This window comes from Crocodylus porosus, unplaced genomic scaffold, assembly GCF_001723895.1.
Source record: "Crocodylus porosus isolate Cpor-Errol unplaced genomic scaffold, CroPor_comp1, whole genome shotgun sequence".
Lineage (NCBI taxonomy): Eukaryota > Metazoa > Chordata > Crocodylia > Crocodylidae > Crocodylus > Crocodylus porosus.
In genome coordinates this window covers 95,947,382-95,967,817 of record NW_017728931.1, presented here as the reverse complement: position 1 = coordinate 95,967,817, position 20,436 = coordinate 95,947,382, and the positions used below count along the sequence as shown (strand labels likewise).

The following is a 20,436-nucleotide window of genomic DNA, read 5'->3' as shown; positions in this document are numbered from 1 at the left end:
GCAGCGGGCTTTCACCTGCGCGTCTCTCGCTGCTCCTGGAGCCAGCTGTTAAAGCAAGTCTCTTATCATAATAATAAAGTGAACTCTAAATACAGGTTTCATGAATACTTATTTTGCTGCCCTCCCACAGGGCGATGGCCCCACACAAGGGGTTGGTCCCTCACACAAGGGCTACGGCCCCCCAACTGGGGACTCAGCCCCTACACAAAGGGTTCGGCCCCCCCAACAGAGGGTTCGGCCCCCACACAAGGGCTGCACCCCCCAACAGGGGGTTCATCCCCCACACAAAGGGTTTGGCCCCCCAACAGAGGATTCAGCTCAACAGGGGGTTCATCCTTCACACAAAGGGTATGGCTTCCCAACAGAAGCCAAATGGCCCCCGCAGAGGCTACCACCCCCCCGCAAGGCTCACATGCCCTACCCCAGCCCCCTGATTGCTGCCGCATCTGGCCCCATCCCCCACCAGTTGCTGCAGCCTCCCTAATGGCTGCCCTACCCAGCGCCCCCAGCCCCCAAGGCTATCCCCACTACCCCAGGCACCATCACTTAAAAAACAACAACCAGAAAAAGAACCAAAAAAAAAGGAATATCCAAACTTGGAGCACGGGGAACATTTTTTTGTTCTCTAACATGCCTGTTGCCCCACCTCAAAGAGGTTTGAGGCGGGGCAAGAGGCATGTGCATGCTGGTGTGGTCGCGCCCAATGAGGCTATACAAAACTTTAGGCTGATTATAAAGAAAACTTTAAACAATGCTATAATTCACCACTCTATAAACAGGTGCAACTTTAAAGCATAAAATATGACAAGCTACCCTAACAACAAAAACAAAAGAAATGCAATTTATTGAGTCAGACCATAGGTCTATCTTGCCAAGTTCCCCATGTCACACAGTGGCAGAGAGGGAGGGGATGCTAAAAGGGAGAATGAACAAGGTATGACTAGGGTTTTTCCCGTATTCCTCTCCCTCTTGCAGCCTCCAACATTTAAGATCTAGGAAGTTCCGTTTCAAGGGCTGTATTCCTAACTCCCATGCTCGATAGCTATCAGTGTACCTTTCCTCCAAGAATTTGTCCATTCCCTTTTTACATCTGGTTAAACTTTCAGTTTTCATAATATCTTGTGGCAATTAGTTTTACACTTTAATTATACACTGTGTAAAAATGAACTTCCTTTTGTTAATTTTAAACTTACTACCTACTAGTTTCATTTTATGGCCCTTAGTTCTTGTAGTGTGAGAGATGGTAAATAATAAATTCCTATTTACTTTCTCTTTGCCATGTAGTATTCTGGCAACCCTTATCATGTCCCCCCCCTTAAGTGTCTCTTTCCTAAACTGAATAGGCCTGGTTCTCTTCAGTCTCTCCTCAAATGGAAGCCCCTCCATACCATCACTGTTACCTTTTCAAGTTCTTTAAGTTCTTCTTGAGGTGTGGGGACCAAAACTGGGCACAATATTTGAAGTGTGTACTCAACATGGATTTATAATGGGAGATAATGATACTTTTTGCTTTGTTTACAATTCCCTTAACAATTCCTAACATTTTATTTGACTTTTTGATGGCAGCTGAGGATTGAACTGATGTTTTTAGCCAACAGTCCACAATGGCTCCCAAATCTATTTCCTGTGTGGTAACAGCTAAACTAGAGCTAATTATACTGTAGGTATAGCTTGGGTTATTTTTGCCCAGGTCTATCCCTTTACATTTATCTTCATTGAATTTCATCTGCCATTCCCTCAGTGGTGTCAGATCATTCTGCAGTTCCTCAGTCTGCACTGGTCTTTACCACTGAATAATTTTGTCATCTACAAATTTGGTCACTTTCCAACTCATCCCCTTTTCCAGATCATTTATGAATAAGTTAACAGTACTGGTCCCAACACCCTGCTGCTTACATCTTGAAAACTGACCACTTACATTCAGTCTTTGTTTTTTTATCTTTAAACCAATTTCTAATCCATGATGGGACGTTCCCTGTAACCCCAGGACTACGTAACTTAATTAAGAGCCTCCGATGGGGGATTCTGTCATAACCTTTTTGAAGTCCAGATACTCTATGTCAACTGGATCACCCTAATCCACCTGCCTATTAACACCATTAAATAACTCTACTATGTTGGCAAGGCATGATTTCTCTTTGACTAAACCACACTGATTCCTCCCTGGCAAGTCATGTTCATTCATGAGCTGAACAATGCTTTTATTTTTTATTACTGTTCCTACCAGTTTTCCAGGAACAGGTGAAATAGAGTATTTCCTGTACCTTGGAAGCCACCTCTCACAGAAGGCGGATGTTAACAAAGAAATCCAACATTGCCTTAAATGTGCAAGTGCAGCCTTTGAATGCTCAAGGAAATGGGTGTTCAAAGATCATGACATCAGCTCTGAAACCAAGCTTAGGGTTTATCAAGCAGTTGTGATCCCCACCTAACTGTATGGAGTGGAGATGTGGACAGCATATAGGAAACACCTCAAGTCAATGGAGAAGTACCATCAACGCTGACTGTGGAAGATCCTACAAATCCCGTGGGAAGACAGACGCACCCATATTAGCATCCTCTCACAAGCAAACACCACGAGAATCAAGGCAATGATCATCCAACATCAACTTTCCTGGGCCAGCCACATAATCGAGATGTCCAACTCCAGACTCCTAAAGCAAATTTTACTCTCCCAGCTCAGTCGAAGCATATGCTCAAGAGGAAGGCAGAGACCAGTTCAAGGACATCCTTAAAGCCAACCTGAACAAATTCAACATTATTTGCATTTGCAACACCGCCCCAAATGGAGGAAGAGTCTGCTGCAAGGAAATCAGTACTTTGAAACCTTATGACAACAACAGGAGATGGAAACAGGGGGTGGAAGAAACCAGCATTTCATGGACTGAATCAAGGATCTGGAGCCACCCATCCCACATGGAAACACATGGCCCAGTTGTAAAAATCCACTGATCCCAGATCAGCCTCATCAGCCATCTTCAAACCCCCAGATAAGGCAATCATGGAAGACAATCATCCCTGACTATGAGGGATTACTGAAGAGAGTTCCCCAAGTCCCCTCTAAAGCTCTTTCTAAAATTTGGAACCACGCTGGTAACCCTCCAATCCTCTGATACTGAGGCTGGTTTTAATGACAAAAACTGCCGTGCATACTATCATTAGGAGTTAGGCAGTTTCCAATCTGAGTGCCTTCAGGATCCTAGAGTGAATGCCATTAGGTCCTGCTGATTTGCTACTGTTTAATTATCAATTTCCTCTATGACCTCATCTATTGAAACCTCAGTTTAGGTCAGCTCCACAGACTTGTCCCTAGAAAGGAATGGATCTGATGAGGGAATCTCCCTAATACCCTTCAGAGAAGACAGATGCAAATAACGCATTTAATTTCTTAGCAATGACCCTGTTATCCTTTCATCCCTTAGTACTCCTTGTACACCCCAATTATCCAAAGGTCCAACTGACTCCTTGCAGGTCTTAGGCTCCTAATATACTTAAAAGCTAACAATAAAAAATATTTCTTTATGTCTCTAGCAAGTTCCTCCTCAAATTCTTTCTTAGCTTGTCTTATTGCAGTTTTACATTTGATTTGCCAGAGTTTGTGCTCTTTTTTATTTTTCTCATTAGGATGCGACTTCCACCTTTTGAAAGAAGCCTTTTTTCTATTTATTGCCTTTGCCACTCTGCCATTTCACCGTGCTGGTTTTCTTTTGGTCCCTCAAAAACCCATCTCTGTAAGAATTTAGTGAGCGATTACATTGCAAAACACACTTTGTTGTCCACATTGTGTTTATTTTTGAAGTATGAAGTCATGCCTACAGTTCCAGGCTGATGTCTCACAGGAGAACGTCATACTTCTTGTAAGTTGAGAAAAGTTAAAATAAAGAATTCACCAGTGGTCAAATGTCCTTTTCCCTCTCTATTCACAAAACAGCCCTAATCCAGAAAAAAAGCTTCTTAAAGTATACTTTATAATTCTATACAAACAACTTGCCATTTCAAATTTCTACCCAAATCATGAAAGACAGCCATATAGTTTCCCCCTAAACTAAATGTTGCTGATTTTGTTTTGTATTGAGCTGTGTGACTATGTCAAATTCCTCCTAATGAGGAGGATGTGTTTGCAATTTCACTTCAAGATATTTCAATAAGATTCTCATCTTTTCCTTAATATGTTCATTTGAGATAGACTTTGCTATAAAACACATTCAGACGCTGCTGATTTAGCTATGGTCTCCTGCTGGGTTTTCTATTGCCTTAACACACACTTATCATTAATGTAAAACCCACCAACTCTGATTCTCACTTCAGACTGAATGTGTGATTGAAAAAGCTGGTGATGGAATTACTTCTCTTGGGGAGGCAGAGGAGAAGCCATTTGGAGAGGGACACCCTAAAGAAAACATAAAGCAGAAGAAACAGAAAGAGGGGACAAGGAGGTTGATATTCTTCCTTCTCCCCCAAAGCTATTCTCCAACAGAATATCCCACTCATTTTTTACATCCTCTTCAAAGTAGCATACTGAATCTTCTTTCTCTCATGAAATCATCTCAGATTCCCAGCAGCCAGGACAATATATAGGCATATAATAAGCACAGAAGAAGAGTATGAGTTCGGACTTTAATCTTGAAACCTTTTTCTAGGGTCAGGTGGCATTTAAGCTACTCCTAGGGTCCACACAAGACAACTTATTGCACATTAGACTAATTTACATGTGCAGAGTAATTACTGCACAGTAAATTAGTTTAACGTGCTGTTTTCTAGTACCTGTAGAAAACAGGTATTAGAAATTGGCACATTAAACCAATCCACTGAAGTGCACATGTAGACACCAACAGGGAGCAAATTGCTCCTGGTCAGCCTAGGCAGTAGCCAGGGACCACAGCAGGCAAGAAGAGCTGCTCCGACTCGGTGGGATGCAGCCTCCCAGTCCCATGAACATCAGGAACTGTCCCAATCTCCACAAGTTGGGAAAGCAGTTGCCTGGCAGGTGGGACAGCTCTCCCAGCCATATGGAGATTGGGAACCATCCCTATCTCCACAGGGCTAGGAGGCAGCAGCCTGGCAGTCGGGACAGCTCTCCCTCATCCTGTGCCCCCTGCCAGCCTGGAGCTGGAACCTGGGGAAGCCTGGAGCTCCCCCTGGCAGGAGCAGCCCTAAACTGAACTGCTCCCATTGGGAGCAAATTTATTTTCAACAGGTGCACATTCAGACTTGTGTAGGGGCCCAGTTTAACATGCCTCAATTTTCTGTGCAGGAAATTCAGGTGCATTAAAGGCACATGTAGACATGCCCCTAGTGGCCCAAATTAAAATTTTCTGTTAATTTATAGCAAGAACCATTTTGCTCAACAGCCTTCTTGCTTATGAAGTTGGACGACTAGGTTCTAGGTCCAATTCATCCAAAGAATATTTGAATACACTTCTCTCACTTCCCAGAAAAGTGTCCTAACTACCAGGCAATGGGCCAGGGAAGACTGAGGATGTCCTCTAACCCTCCTGTTGAAGCTTCCCCACTAGGAAGCCCTGAGTGTAATATTTGTGAGGCCAGAAGAACAAGGAAGAAAGAACCAGATTATGTAGTACAACAGACAAGTAATAATTTGGGAGGCAGTCTGTCCTGGACTCTGGCCCCTAGGACTACACATGATAGTGATTCTCAACCAGGGTGTCATGAGATCTTTTTAAGGGTGCAATCTTAGCACTGTTAGGTATGCGAATAACTACACACGATTCACAAGGTAAACCCAGAGACTTCAAACATGTCAAAACGTTCTGACTTTATGTGTTCTTTCTGAGTTCCTTGCAACAGAATTGTTCTATTGTTTCTGTTAGTCAAAAAATGCTGTGCTGGCCATTTCCTCTGCCGCCTCCCCACTGATGTGCATGGAGTCTAATGAGTGGGGCCTTAAATCTAAAAAGGTTGGGAACCACTGACTTATGCATTTAATAATGACTGCATAAAATTCATAAACAGCATTGGTTCTCTCAGTTCCCTATGCATGTTTCCTAAACACTATGTTATTTGGCAAAAAGTGAGTGGGGATTACTCCCCACTTCTGCGATGATTAAATTTTAGGTGCCTTGTATGTAATAGACTTTGCCTTTGTAATACTCAGTGTGATTTGCATGTTGCTGTAGTTGCACTAATTCATTTTCAGACAACTGAAAAAGCTGTATAGTCATAATTACCATAAGCTAGTAGTAAATTTGTAATTGAAGAATTTAAATAGCATTTACAAATTATGCTAAAACTGATCCAGAGGGACTCCATTTCCATTTAAAAATAACTAAATAAAAAAGTCCATAAAACTAGATAACTTCAATTATGGAAAATCTTTTAAAGCTTGTTTTGGCTAGATTCTTCAATCCACAAAGTACCATTGGCACACCTGAATGTATTGCACTGTTCATCCCTGGTGCTCAGATCTAGAGGATGGGTGCAAGTCTGTCATAGCTCCCAGCTACAAAAAACTCAGTAACTCAGCTCAGACTGAAGAGTTTAATACTTTTAATTCTTCAGAGTCCTAGGAACAAATAAGATAGCATTCGTTACAGGTTTACACTGAGGCTCTCATTCTGCCAAATGCCACACATTAGCAGATGACAGGGCCAAATAAAACCCTATTAAAGCTGCTGGGGCAGGCACAGGTGTCTTCTTATGTAGGACAGCTGTTAGATTCAAAGCCCAAGATTGCAAAGGGCCAATAAGATGTAGGAGGAATACAGATTAGGGAGATATGGGTTTGTGTTCATTTTCAAGGCTTAAAGTTAAAATCTGGGAATCCATTTGAAAGACTAGAATACATACTGAAGTCAAGTTGCTTTCCATCTGGTTTCCAGCAGCCAAAAACAAGAGAATAAGAGAATTCAGTCTTTCATATAACAAGCTGGGTTGTCTCAGGGGTCCATGTCTAGTTTAAAATAAAACAGTTGTGATAGATGTTCACAAAGAAAAGGAAAACTACATACAAAAACATGAAAATAGGCTTCTGAGACCTAAATGGATAAATACCACACAAATTTAAAAGCAAAGTAACAACAATCAAGAAAAAAAGTATAGGTTTACATGTAATTTTTATTTATTTGATATTCCCATTTGTTTAAAAATCAGTCTGTACCTGTCATGAGTTAAATTGCACTGGTATGTTAGGTGAAATCCAATGATTTTTGCCTTGCAGGTAAAATGCCTGCAGATTAGTAAATGTCTCTCTCAATGTCAAAGCTTCCCTTAATTGCTGTTCTCTTCACACAGCAGCTGGTTTAAAATGCTACTCTGTTTCAGAGCCTTCAGGCTGGAAATATCTTCACTAATGACAGGGATTTCTTCTTTTTGGTTCTCAGCTGTCACTTCATCTTCACTGTCTGACAATGCACACAGAAGTGTGTCATTTTCATAGGTAGGAAAATAATACCTGAAAGCAAGAATATTTAAGAAGATAATATTAACAGAGTCATGTGCTTTGTTGTTCAGATAGCTCACACACAGAGCTCAGACAAACTTTTCTTAGAATGAATAGAGGCCTGGCTGGGCCGGGGGAAGAACTAGTAGTCTTAGTTGGTGGGAGGGAGCGCAGCTGTTAAGTGTTTGACCCTCTAGTAAACTGTTGCCTGTGGTGTACAGGAACTAGGAGAGAGTGTGGGAGAATGTTTTTTGCTTGAGGTATCGAATGAACACTCTGGAAGCCTGGGTTTTAGTGGAATTCTGGCTTTTATTTTTGGGAGGTGGTTTTTTGATTTTTGCAGGGAATCGTTAGTATTCTGCCCACCGATTCCTTGCGTTCCATGAAAGTTTAGAATTGATCAGATGCAGCATTCCAAAAGTTACTGTGTTGCTGACAAACAGGAATGCCAACAATGTGAATGTATGGCTTCAGCTCACTTGGCCAAAAGTGTGACCGACTGTGAATGATCGCTGTGATTCGATTCAGTTTGATTCTACGTAATAATAATAGGATTTGGGGGTTGTGTGTATTATGTAGACCCCCCGCATCCCCAAATACTTAAATACCGCACAATTCTTTCAGGATTTTTACTGTTCCCTCAGGGTAAGACCAGCCCTCATAACGAAGATTTCTACAAGATGTGCCACATTTACCTGAAGGAGTCTTCAGAGAAGATTAAGTTAGCTGCTTTAGCAGTGTGTTTCCTTGTGTTATGATTTTAAAGGTGGTTACACCCTCAACTCTTTTTCAGCCCTCACCTGAAATTACTTAAGATTTTTTTCTCCTGTTCATATCCCACCTCGTGGCTGAAGATACAGGCTGTGGTTACTGTTTGCTGCTGTCTGTGAAAAACAGCACTGTAGATTTCTCTCCTGTTTGCTTTTAACTGTTCCTCACCACAATCAGGCCAAGAGAGATGGGAGCTACCTTCATAAAACAGCACCAAAGTAATAGTCCAGAACACTACAGTGCACAATTGAGCCCCTGTGCAATTAAGGTTTTTTTTTTAAAGCAGGCTTCTGGGTGGCTGAACCTACTGGATGCCTGGGATGGGAGTTACAAGCATGAAGTGGAACAGAGTGTTGGAAAAGTCAAGCTGTTAGTACATCTTATAAGAGCTGTACAGAGAATAGAGCAAGTGCTTCAGTGTCAGGAGCCATTCCTTCTCCTTGCATCTAGGATCTGTGGAACATCACAAACCATAGTGTTGCGGTGTCTGGGAGAGCACTCTCTCCAACCTTTCCGATTACAGACACTGGGGAATTGTATAAGCTTCGGGATCATACATCTACCATCACCTGGGTCTAACGGAACGTCAGGTAGTTTTGGGTACTCTGTCATTAGCACAGAATGGAACATCAGATTATACTGCCATGAGTACTGTCCAACTTCGTGGGACACAGCAGTGAAAATACACTGCACCTGGTCAGCCGAGGCAGCAGGGGGCCAGACCTCTGCCTGCTGCCTAGCCACAGGACTGCACACTGGGGCATTCTCGTATCCCAGCGCTGCCCTCCTGGAGTCTGGGCTGAACCCCTGGACCTGTCAGCCTGCGGCTGCTCTGTCATAACTCAAACTGCTGTGGTCCTGGGCATAGCATCTGCCTATGCCATTAAGACATCATTATAAATGCCAGTACAGTTTGCTCCCAAGGTTAGCACTGTGCCATAATGGCACACATAGATGCCCCCAGGGGATGTTCTCTGCCAGACCAGGGGCAGGCGAACCTACCAGCCACTAGTGCTGCTAGCATCCCCAGCTGAGCCCAGCTTCCTATGCAGCCTGGAGCAGGGTAAGAGTGACCTTGAAGACTCACACCTGCTTTGGAACTATACAAAAAGTCCCCACCTACTGCTCTCACGGTGTAGTCGACTCACCCAGTGTGGGAATAGAGAGAGGTTGGAGTGGGTTGTAGCCACCCCTGCAGCCACATCACTGCTCATGCACCCCCACCTTTACAAAATCCTGGATCTGCCCATGTATACTGATATGAAGACAAATTACCCCATGATGACAAATGCAGGAGGAAAAAACAAGTCAGCACTTACTGAGGCTGATCCCACGTAGATGTGGCTGGCAAGAATGCAATGTGTTTGGTCTCTTCCATATGGCTTATTAATTCAATCTTAGATTGAAATTTCTCCCGGCAACTGTAGCAGCGACTCTGGTGGATTTCCCTTCTGATGAAGTTCACCAACTTCACTTGCTGATAAAACTTTAAACCTGGCGAACAGCAGAAACCAACCACTTCAGAAAAAACAAACATCAACAAAGCGCTTCTAAATAAAGAAGTGGGTCAAGGCTGCTAACCTTCCCCTGAAGATATATATGGTCTGGGTATTGTAATTCTGTAAATCTCTCTCAGTATTTCTTCTTCCAGCTGAATTTGGCCACTGATACAGCTGAATAATGATGGATGATTTGTTTCCCTTCACAGCATATTGGAAAACAAACAATAGCCAAATATGGCCCAGGACACAGTCTGCATCATGCTCCCATGTTACCTCCAAGTTGAAAGGAGATCTGAATTGCCTTTTTCTTTTTTTGGAATAATGACCATGGGATGATTGGGTCAAGGCATGTGCTCTCAAAACAAGAGATTTGCAGAAACTGTTCCATGAAAGAACCCAACATTTCAAAAGAGAATATTGAATATATCTTAGGCTGGAGCAATGTTCCAAAAAAAGGAGCAAACAAAAAGGGCTTGGCTGTCCTTTGTCAGCTGGCAGAGGTAGTGTTTTCATAATGAAGAAGTTAAAAATATCTGAAAAAGATTAAATCTGACCGGTTTTCCAGTATCCTTAAAATGTGGTTTTCCCCAAACTAAGGCAGATTCTGACAATTACAGCAACTCTTACTTACCATTCTCTGATTTTATTTTAAGAAGGTCAAATCCATGTGCTTCCTGACAAAAAGAAAAGGCTTATTATTTCTAGTATGCCAGACTAAAAGCAGCTCAACTTTTTACAGATATAATAAAATCCAGTAATTTTGAGTTTACCAAGTCTTTTGTATGTCGTGATTTTAAATATCATTCTTTGTTTAGAATCCAGGTTTCAGTTTAAAAGTGCTTTGCTATTCAAAGCATTAAGTCAGCAAGTTAGTGTAGTTAAAACAATTTTATTGCAACCTCTCTCTCTGCCATGTATACAAACTGCACACTTGCCAACAACAATTAGTCACACCCTTGCTATAAAATGTGGCTCCCCTGAATTTTCTGCGGAGCATCCACTGGAGATGCAATGTCTCTGTTCTGTACTAAAGAGGGCATTCTAGTGCAACAGAAGATCTGATCTCAAAGTTGCTACAATCCTGCGCTATTAAGCGTCACGTCACCTTAATAAAGCAAATACTATTTAAACATGTCGTACTTGCATGTGGAGATGTAATTGTTCTGTGGTGTCCACTTGCTGTTCACAAAATAGACAAACAGCATGCACGGGATGCTCTTCCCAGTCAGACCAGTCTCTGGGATTAATGAAACAAAGGGCACAAATTGCTGAAGGGAAAGGCTTGAAGAGATTCTTTATGAAAGCTAAACTGATAGTGTAAAAGAGTAAGCTTAGTTTTACACTCACTCGGCACATCTATACGTGAAATTAATGCAAATGAATAAACTCTGGAGCATATCACAACAGAGTTTATTGCCTCTGTGCACCGTGTCTTCATATGTGCCCAGGACTGCAACACACTTTACCTGGGCTGAAGCAGCCCCAGCTGGAAGGGGACCACGGGGGTCAGTCTACCAGCCTGGGGCTGTTTCAACCTGGCTCAATATGCTGCAGAGGGGCTGGCTGAGGCACAATGGTGCTTAAGTGGAGCTAGCTGGCAGGCAGCCTCTGCACTGAAGCACCCTCGTGCCCCAGGCAGTCCCATCAGTGTCTACATATGCATTGCTGCACAGTAAAGAACACCACCACAGGACACTACTTGTATTTACAGGTATTAACTTACAGCGGAGTTAATTAATTTCCTGTGGCCTAATAGGGCAGCACGTGTACATGCTTACTGCGGAGCTAATTAGGCAGCTCTGCAGTAAATGTCTTGTGCAGATGTGCACACTTACACAGATATAAATCTGGAGAAACTTATTTGGGTTCAGACTGCGATCCTGCAATTGGGATTTATGATGGGGTAAATGAGTAAAAACATGTGGCTTCTTGTCAGAATAATAGCCTTTACATCACTGCATTTAAGTCCGGAACAGCTTAATGGCTATTCCTGAATAATGCTATGGGTAGACAATAGAGCTGTGTGAAATGTTGGCAGCTGTTTTATTTCAGAGATGTTTCGGGCTGTTTTGGTGCCCGAAACACCAAATCCAAAATGAAATGAGGCATCTGAAATGTTTCAGAAAATTTTGGAGTTTTGGGGCTGGGCTTGCAGGGAAAAAGCTGTATGCTGCTGCCCTGCTGTGCAACTCGGCTCCACAGGAAACAGAGATCTGTGCTGGTGGTCTTCTTGCTGCTGCTGCCTGCTCTGTGCTGCCCCGACAACTTGGGAAGGAAACAGATTTGGCCAAAACAAAACAGGACAGTAATCCGGAACACCGAAATGAATCACTGTCCTCCAAGCTGAATCTGAAACTGAATTGAAACACAGCTGTTCGCACAGCCCTAGTAGACAAGCCCTAACTCCCACTTAGCCAGGGCACCTAGCCAGAGCAGTGAACAGTATTGTGTTTACTTGAATCCGAGATAAGGTCCCCCTCCCCCATTTAACATGGAGATAAAAAGCCCCTCATCTCAGGTTTGAGTAAAAAGCAGAAGCGGGGACGGCCCTGACCTAGGGTTGGGGTTGAAGCTGCAACCACTGCTCAACCTCCCCCACCACCATTCCCACCCTCTACTGCTCTGGCTCCAGCTTTGGCAGGGCTCTGGTCATACTATAGCCCACAGCATGGAGCACAAAGTTGCTCCAGCCTGAGTCCAGCCTCGTAGAAGCAGCGGCAATACAGTTTTAGCACAGGCTCCAGCTCTGGAGCCCAGCTGGAGCTGTTACCACTACAACAACTGCTCCATGGCCAGGCTGGGGCTGGAGCACCCATGTGCTCTGTCCTTTTGCCTGGAATGGAGTCAGAGCCCTACTGAAGCTGGAGGGAAATGGCAGTGGGGGGCTGACTAGAGGCTGTGAGGGGACAGAGGTGGCAAGCAGCAGGAGAGGCCAGGCACTGAAGAGGGGCAGGTGCTTATATGTGCAGGCACTGGAAAGGCAGGCAGAAGGAAAGGCAAGGGATAGGCTGCTAGATTCTACCAGCACCTGCCCCTTCCATGTACCTGCCACCTCTGTCACTGCTTTCTCTGCTGTAACAGTGTAGGGAACAAGTATAAGATGACTCTCCAATAATTAGATTCTATACATGCGAAATGATAGCAAATTTAACATTTTTCCATGCATAGAACTCATAATTGGAGGGTCATCTTAAATTCAGAGTCATCCTGGATTTAGATGATAGGGCACTGGAGACAGTCAGTTACAAAAAAACCCTTGAATAATTGTCAGAAGTCATCTTGCCCCGCTTTGTGCTTAGCTGCAAGAGAATGCTTCTTATCCATTAATTATTTCCAGTCTTACTTCTCTAGGACTAGGCATGCCACCTCCATTGTGACCTTGGCCCCCCCCAGTCTTGAAGTAGAGGTGCTAGAAGGGAAATGTAACAATCCCATTTGGTCGGATGCTCACAGAGGGAGCAACAATAATCATTTCCAATCCAAACCCAAAGTTCCACTGCTCAGAATCTTATGTTGTTTTAATTTTTTCAGGATGACATGTTTCATGCCTGGACTGTGTCTGATAGTTTAAATTGGAGCAAAACCAAATTTAATCCAGTTTGACTACAAAGGGAAAATATACTCTGCCTTCATTATGGCAACTTTAATATGAAGAGTTTTGCAGTTGATGACAGCTTGGGGATTGAAAGATGAAATTTTGCTTACAAGTAGCCTACACGGAGGAGAAGCGTCTTTGATGAGACTTGTCCTGATGAAAACTGAACTTGATTTGATTAAATTATGCATCTCTTAAGAGTCTCTACTGAGCATGTACAGTAGATCCCCCCCATCCACCCACATCTAACTCCTAGCATGCATGTAGCACCTATACAACTTACTCTTCTGGGTTATCTAGCAAGTCTCGATCATCCTCTGATTGAACTTCTTCCCAGGATTTCCCAAATTCCTGAAAAAGCAAAAAAGAGAAGTAATTTTTCAACATGTGACAGTTGGGAAAAAACAGACCCCCCCCCCCCATTTAGATGCAAGGCAACCTAAGCCAAAATCAACAGCTTAGTCTGCATTTACTTTGTGATGTTTGTGTATCTAAGCAATCCATACAGCTTTGCTTTAATAATTCTTATTATCAACAGTTTTATTCACCTGCAATCAGGTATGCCACTCATTTTGCCTGGCAAAAGCAGCAGTGTGAAATCGGATGCATGCCTCTCAAAAGTGACATGTAGGCCCAGCTGACAACAACAGTATTTCAGCAGTAGAGCTGTACCAAGATATGGTGCTAGCAAAGTGCTGCTCATGTGGCTGCAGCTTCTACTGGCAAAACTGCATGTCTGCCAGGATAGCTCATTCCAGTTTGCAGGTTCTGTCTCTCTGAGCAAAATGAGCTTTCCTGGCAGCAAAAGCATAGTTTAGCCAGCATGACTGTGCATGTGCTAGGAGCTTTTGCCAGTAAAGCTGTCAGTCAGGGATTATACCTCTTCCCATTCGTAAATGACATACTTAATTAAGTGTGAAGTATAGATTTGACTCCAGAGTATTAAAAGAAGGCAGTATGACTCAGGAGAAAATTTGTAGTCCAGTAACCAAAAGCTTGTTGCCAGTTCTGCCACTGATGCATTTACCGGACTCCCTGGATTCCAAAACAATGCGTGTCCACCCTCCTCCCCGCAGTTCAACTTGGGGGGCAAGGGGAGGCTGATCTTAGAATTGAGTATCAGACAAAGCAGAACAGCGCCATCTGGTGTCTGAGCTTCTGTAGCCCCCCCCTTCCTCCCCACTCAGCCACAAACTTACTTTATGTCTTGCTTATTATCTGCCTAGCAGCTGCTCACCTTACAAGTAGGCAAGGATGGCAATGGGTCAGTGTGGCCAGGATGGATCTGCAGGGCTGGGATGGGAGTGAGGTGGTGGATGAGGGCCTGTAATGGGATTGGAGGGGAAGGGCTAACAGGCTGGGGATGGGGGCAGGTATGGTTGCAGGGGTCAAAGTATGCGGGGTAAGTAGGGGTTTCCAGGGGTAGGGACAGCACCAGGACATCAGGAGGACAAAGCAGGGAGCAGGAACACCTGGAAAGGGGGACCTAACCACAGCGGCTGTCCCCAGCTAAGCCCAAAATCATGCTCTGTCACTCAGGGAAGCCCAGCACACTCAAATGCCCTCTTCCCCTGTGGCGAGTCTTCTAACAGGCTCTCCTGAGCTATCAGGGTATGCCTTGGCCTTCAGGTGCTCTACTAACAGCAGTAATGGCAATGACTAGGAACTTTTCCTTAATCATTGACTGCGTTGTCCTTTCACACAGCAAAAGTCATGCTCCACTGCCTTCCACGGAATTTGTCCCCTGCATGGGAGGTAGTCCCCCAGCCCTGTAAACCCTCCTGGGCTAGTTTAACACCCTGAGCTAAAACTCATATGTGCACATACATTTTTTTTTTGGAAGATGTGGGTAAAATCTGCTGAATTATTTTTTCCTGTCCTGCATGTTTTTGTAAAGCCTGGCAAAATAAGGCTCCAATAGACATGTGGAGAGCCTGCTCTGACATGGTGTAGTGCTCCAGCAGCCTTCCGTGTCACGTGCATCAGTGTCCCTACGCTGAAAAAAATGGTGGTGGAGCACTCTGAAATAAAACATGTTCAATGAGCTTTAGCTCAGTGCCCCACTACCATTTTTACAGTGCAGGGATGCTGATACACGTGACCACTTTTAATTAGCGCAGCTCACTTATTAAAGTGCCTGAAGCTGTCCCAGAGCACATGTAAAAGTGCCTACAGGGCCCAGGTTTGGATGGGGTCCACTATAATATCTAGTATAGATTCACTTTCCATGTGTGGAATCTAATTACATGGGGGGCAGTCATCTTACATGCAAGGTTGTCTTGGATTTCGGTAAATATGGTATGACCTTGACAAAGTCACTTCATGCCACCCCATTCCCTCTAGCCCTTTATGTTATGTGACTTTTAAACTCTGGCAAAGAGTGAGTGAGTGAGTGGTCTAGCACAATAAGGCTCTAATCTTGATTGAGACTTTAGGTGTTACTATAATGTAAATAACAGAGCCAATAATAGACTGAATGCCAGTGCACTAAATACCAGCAGTTTTCTTCTTTGACAGATTCTGCCTGCCTTTAAAAATACACCAGAACAAATATAACTGACTAGTTACATTAGTGATATGTCTGTACTTATACTTTTGATGGTTGCAGGGTATTCACACACATCCTATTTAACCATCTTGTCTCTGTCTTTTTCCAAATATCCCTGAGGTGTATGGTGAAATTTTAACAGGATTCGCCATAAATATTCACATTTGAACATTTTCTGTTCCTTCTGTTAAAACAGTCACTCACTGTAATAAAGACATTTATTAACAGGTCCTGGTAACAAGCACTATTATTATCAATGTAGTTTTATGAAAAAAGACTATGGACACATCATTTAATGAGAATTTTCAAAGTGGTTACAAACTGCTGGCTAAATAGTACCCAAACACCTCATCTCTAGATGGCCCTTACTGTACATTGTCATTGCAGATTATGGAATGAAAATTCAGTAGTTAATTCAGAGATGCTCTGTTGCAGTATGTAAACTTTCCAAGTCGCATGGAAGACTCATTAATGTCACCATTATTGTGAGATAAGATGAAGCCATTAACACCTCTCACCACATGTTCTCACAGCTGCACACCAGTTTCCTTTGGCTGCAAACCTCATTGCTTGTAATAAAACTATGCAACCCACAACTGCAAAATTAACAGATGTTTTCACATTTTTCCTCCCCTGCCACTAAGACATACATACATAAGTAAACCAAAAAAATATTAAAGTTTATCTTCTGCAAAAATGCTCTGCAAAAGGAGAAAACAACTGAGCATGAGTGTCTTTTGTCATGCATGTAGAGAAGGCAGAGAGGACATTTCTGAAAAAAGCTTTCTTTTTATCCTACTGGCTTTTTACAGAAAAAATTCTGAGTTTTTTTCTGCTCTGGAAGATTCCATTTCAAAATCAAGGACCAGTGAAGTTATTTGTGACAAGAGGCTGAAGCTGAACAGGTAGGAGGGAGTGGATTTTAGGAAAGATTATTAAAAATCTCTAGTTTATTTATTCATTTAGTTTTTGTTTTCATTAATATCTATTTAACTGTAAAGCCTTATGACCATCTAGGACAAAGAACTTTGTCAAGCATTTAGCATCCCTGCTTTTTCATCTCAGATGCAAGAGCTCACTACAAACCTCTTGAGACCCCCTGAGAAAGTTTTAGCACAGAGAAAACAGGACTCGTTCCAGGTCAAGAAGTGGAAAATACATATTTAAAAAACATTCAAGCCTTTATACACATATACACAAGTACACACACACAAACAAAACACAGTGGTTTGTGAAACCTCTTTTGTAGTTCACATTACAGCAAGGCTGCATATATAAAAATGGAGAGCAAGTGCAAAGATGGCTGCATTTTTCCCATTCACAATACAGTTTATATCCAGAAAGCCAGATTTTCCTGCTACTGTCTCTCTCCTTAGCTGGCATGCCCACCATTTCAAGGGTTTCGTAGACAGCAAAATGTGTGACGATGAGCGGACAACCCTTGGTAAAGGGCCTGAACTACTAAGTTACCACTTTCCCCAGATGAACAGGTGTTCAGCTGTGAGGAAATGGGAGTTTCACTCCTATGCATTGCAACATTAAATAGCAGCTGCCTTCCCCTGCAAGTACACCTTATCTTCCCCAGAACTTTTTACCGTACATTTGACCTAAACATTTAAGGGTGACAAGGGCCTAAACTTTGGGGGTTGGGGCACTGAGGAAAAACAGTTTTAAAAATTAAGATGATTAAATACTTTTCGTGCGGTGTTATCATGTTGCCTGTCTTTAACCATCCAGTTGTCTCTCTGTTTATGGCAGAAGCTCTTTGAAGCAAGAGTTATATTTCCTTGTGTGCTTGTAAAAGTACTCATGCGAAGGATCACCAGTTCTAAATGCAGCCTGTGACTTCAGCTTTGGAGGCATTTTCAAAAAATGTCTAAATGGCTCAGGGGCACAAGTCCCATTGGCTTTCAATGGGATTAGTGCATACAGCTCACCTTGGTGACTTGGAAAATCCCACCTTAATTCAGTATAACTACTAAATATCTAATAACCTTGTGATTGGGGCCTAGGGATGAAGTTAGATGGATAATAAAATGTCAAGAAAAGTTCCTCTTTCTTTACAACCAAAGATTACATCTACTACTATACAGTTACTGAATAGCACCAGAGCAGGTGACCAATAATTGAGGCAACAGATCAAAAGCCACTTTTGAGTCGCAAAAAAACCCCAAAAAGCCTTGGTAAATCAGAAGACAAACTATTTACATGTGATTTCACATTTACATTATTCCAGCTTTGTCAAGAAGGCTAATTAGGGCAGACAATGACCAACATAGAAGAGATCAGATCAAAAAAGAGAGAGGAAACAACTTCCTGGTTAAGAAAGGAGATCCTCATAATTAATTAGACTATAAATGCTAATGAAGCCAAAAGCATAAATGGGAAAAACAAAGGCTAGGCTCCTGCTTGAAATGAAGTCAATGGGAGTTTTGCCACTGACTTCAATGGGAAAAGGAACAGGCCCCAAGGTTGGGAGGCAGTTCAATGAAAGCTCTCAGTACATGTGAACAAAAAGACCTTTAAAACACACAAACACACCAAGAAAAACCTCCAGTTCCAGCTCCCATTTCTAAAGGTTTATTGTATTCATTTTAAAAGGACTAAGGATTAAAAATAGATTATATCACTAGAAACCCATTTATTTATTTATTTATTCAAACTATAACAATAAGCTTGACAGATCTGACAGAAAGATCGAAAAACTCATTTGTCTGTGAAACACATGCCACAGTAGTCAAAAGCTACTAATCTTTATAAATCAAGTCATGTTCTGTAACGAGCGATTGAAACACTGGATATCACTCATTTCAAAAAGGTAAAACCCCCCCCACATATTCTGCTATCCAATGAAATTGATCTTGCTCAAAGGCATAACTTTCCATTTTGGCACCCAGTAGAGGGGGCAGAGGGAACTCTTACATCCTGGTGCAGACTGTGGCAGCAGCATGGGCTGCTGCTCCTTGGTGTAAGCCCCCCCCTCCCCCAAACACAAACTGCAGCGGTGGTGCAGGTTCCCTGGGGCTGCCATTGTGCCCCTTTTTCTCCTCCCCCAAAGTCACAGTATTGGTCTTACTCCTGGGTGTTTCAAGTCAGAGCAGAAAGGACGGAGTGTTCTTAGAGGATGAAAAACAGGAAAGCTGCGGGCACTTGTATTTAAATAAATAAATAAATAAATAAATAATTCTTCTAGAAAAACTGCAAAAAGTGGGGAAAGAAAGCAAGAAAAGCTGCCTTTGGGCAGCTTCAGCTTCTGGTACTGAATCGGGATTCAGCTCAAAAATAACTTCATCGCATTAACATAATCACTATGGTCAAAATGTGCACAGTAGAAACTAACATTATTTGTCTTCATAAATATGGGGTAATCCATTGAAACTCCATTGAACAAATTACACTTTGTATTCTCTTTAATCTCATTCCCTCTGCAAAAAAATGAATAAAGAGCCCACCAAAGGTCATTTAGAGTGCAAAACACACTCCACAGTGTCCAAGACGCTCTAAAAACCAATGTGGTTGGTACTAATGAAAACATTTAGACCACATAAAATTAGCATGCAGTCTGTTTGCATTACATATTTTACAGTAGATTAGTTTATAAATCAGGAAACATTTTTCAAAGAGTTTTGGTACTATTTGGTTTTCTTCCTACCGACAAAGCTAAGCTGCCTCACTAGCAGCACTTCAAGTGTACAAGACAGAGGGAAGAGGCATATTCTAGAACCTCCTAAAGAGAAATCTAAAATAGTTTTTTTCCTCTATGCACAATAAGGCCAAGTATTTGAGACTGGGAATCACATGTTGTATACGAGTCATCAGATAATGCACCTGCTATTCCCCTAGGCTGATTATTATCTGCTTGTACCTGATACAAGTAAAACTTTTAGGGTAAAAGCTAGAAAAATGTTGTGACTGATTTGTAAAGTGCATCAATTTAAAAACATGGAGTATGCTTAAAATCACCTTAGAAATTGAAGGATTGTAAATTGTGGGCAGGGATAAATAAAACTGCTGTTAAAGTATGGCTATGGGATGGTGACACATACTAACAAATGGCTAGCAGAGTTATGGTAATTTAAAACAGGCTTCAATTAACTGAATAATACATCCCTGTGGTCACTGCACGGGATGTTACAGGAAACATTCCTGAAAAAGTTTTAGAGAGGCGTAACATCTTTATTCAGACTATTTTTAGTATTCCTCTGCCTAAAAGGTAGATTCTGAAAGGCACGCTTTCATGACAGACAGCTTGAGTAATCAGTACCTGGTTAGCCACATGCGATAGCCATGCGGGATCTGCTACACTTCAAAGCAAGACCTACGCATGTGATTGTGTTTCCCATGTGTGTCACCAGGACCTCTGAGGGCACATCCCTTGGTTCTCTATGATTCAAGAAAGGTGAGCTGCCCTATGATCCTTTCCCAATGAATTCTGAGAAGAACTGTCTGTCCTTCTGGGGCCACAGAGAAAATTACGGGAAGGCATTGGAGGACTGTCAGTATTACAGTGATTTAGCCTGCACCCTCACTACTAAGTGGATGAGTTACCAGCCCAAATTAGTGGAATCCAGATTTTCTAGTCCACATCCCTACCCAGGCAGATTAGCCACACTGAGAGTGC

General features: G+C 42.5%; 1 protein-coding gene across 2 annotated transcripts in view; it reads right to left on the bottom strand.

Moving 5' to 3' along the window:
• Window positions 1–6,490: 6,490 nt before the first annotated feature.
• The window catches only part of ZNF277 (zinc finger protein 277), an 86,852-nt gene continuing 72,906 nt past the window's right edge, over window positions 6,491–20,436 (bottom strand). For both annotated transcript variants that reach the window (XM_019543392.1, XM_019543393.1), the window contains exons 8-12: window positions 13,551–13,618; window positions 10,813–10,909; window positions 10,304–10,346; window positions 9,490–9,664; window positions 6,491–7,411 (exon numbers count right to left, since the gene is read on the bottom strand). In XM_019543392.1, the coding sequence (XP_019398937.1) occupies window positions 7,228–7,411; window positions 9,490–9,664; window positions 10,304–10,346; window positions 10,813–10,909; window positions 13,551–13,618 (567 nt within the window). In that variant the 3' untranslated portion in view covers window positions 6,491–7,227. The remainder of the gene's footprint in view (window positions 7,412–9,489; window positions 9,665–10,303; window positions 10,347–10,812; window positions 10,910–13,550; window positions 13,619–20,436) is intronic.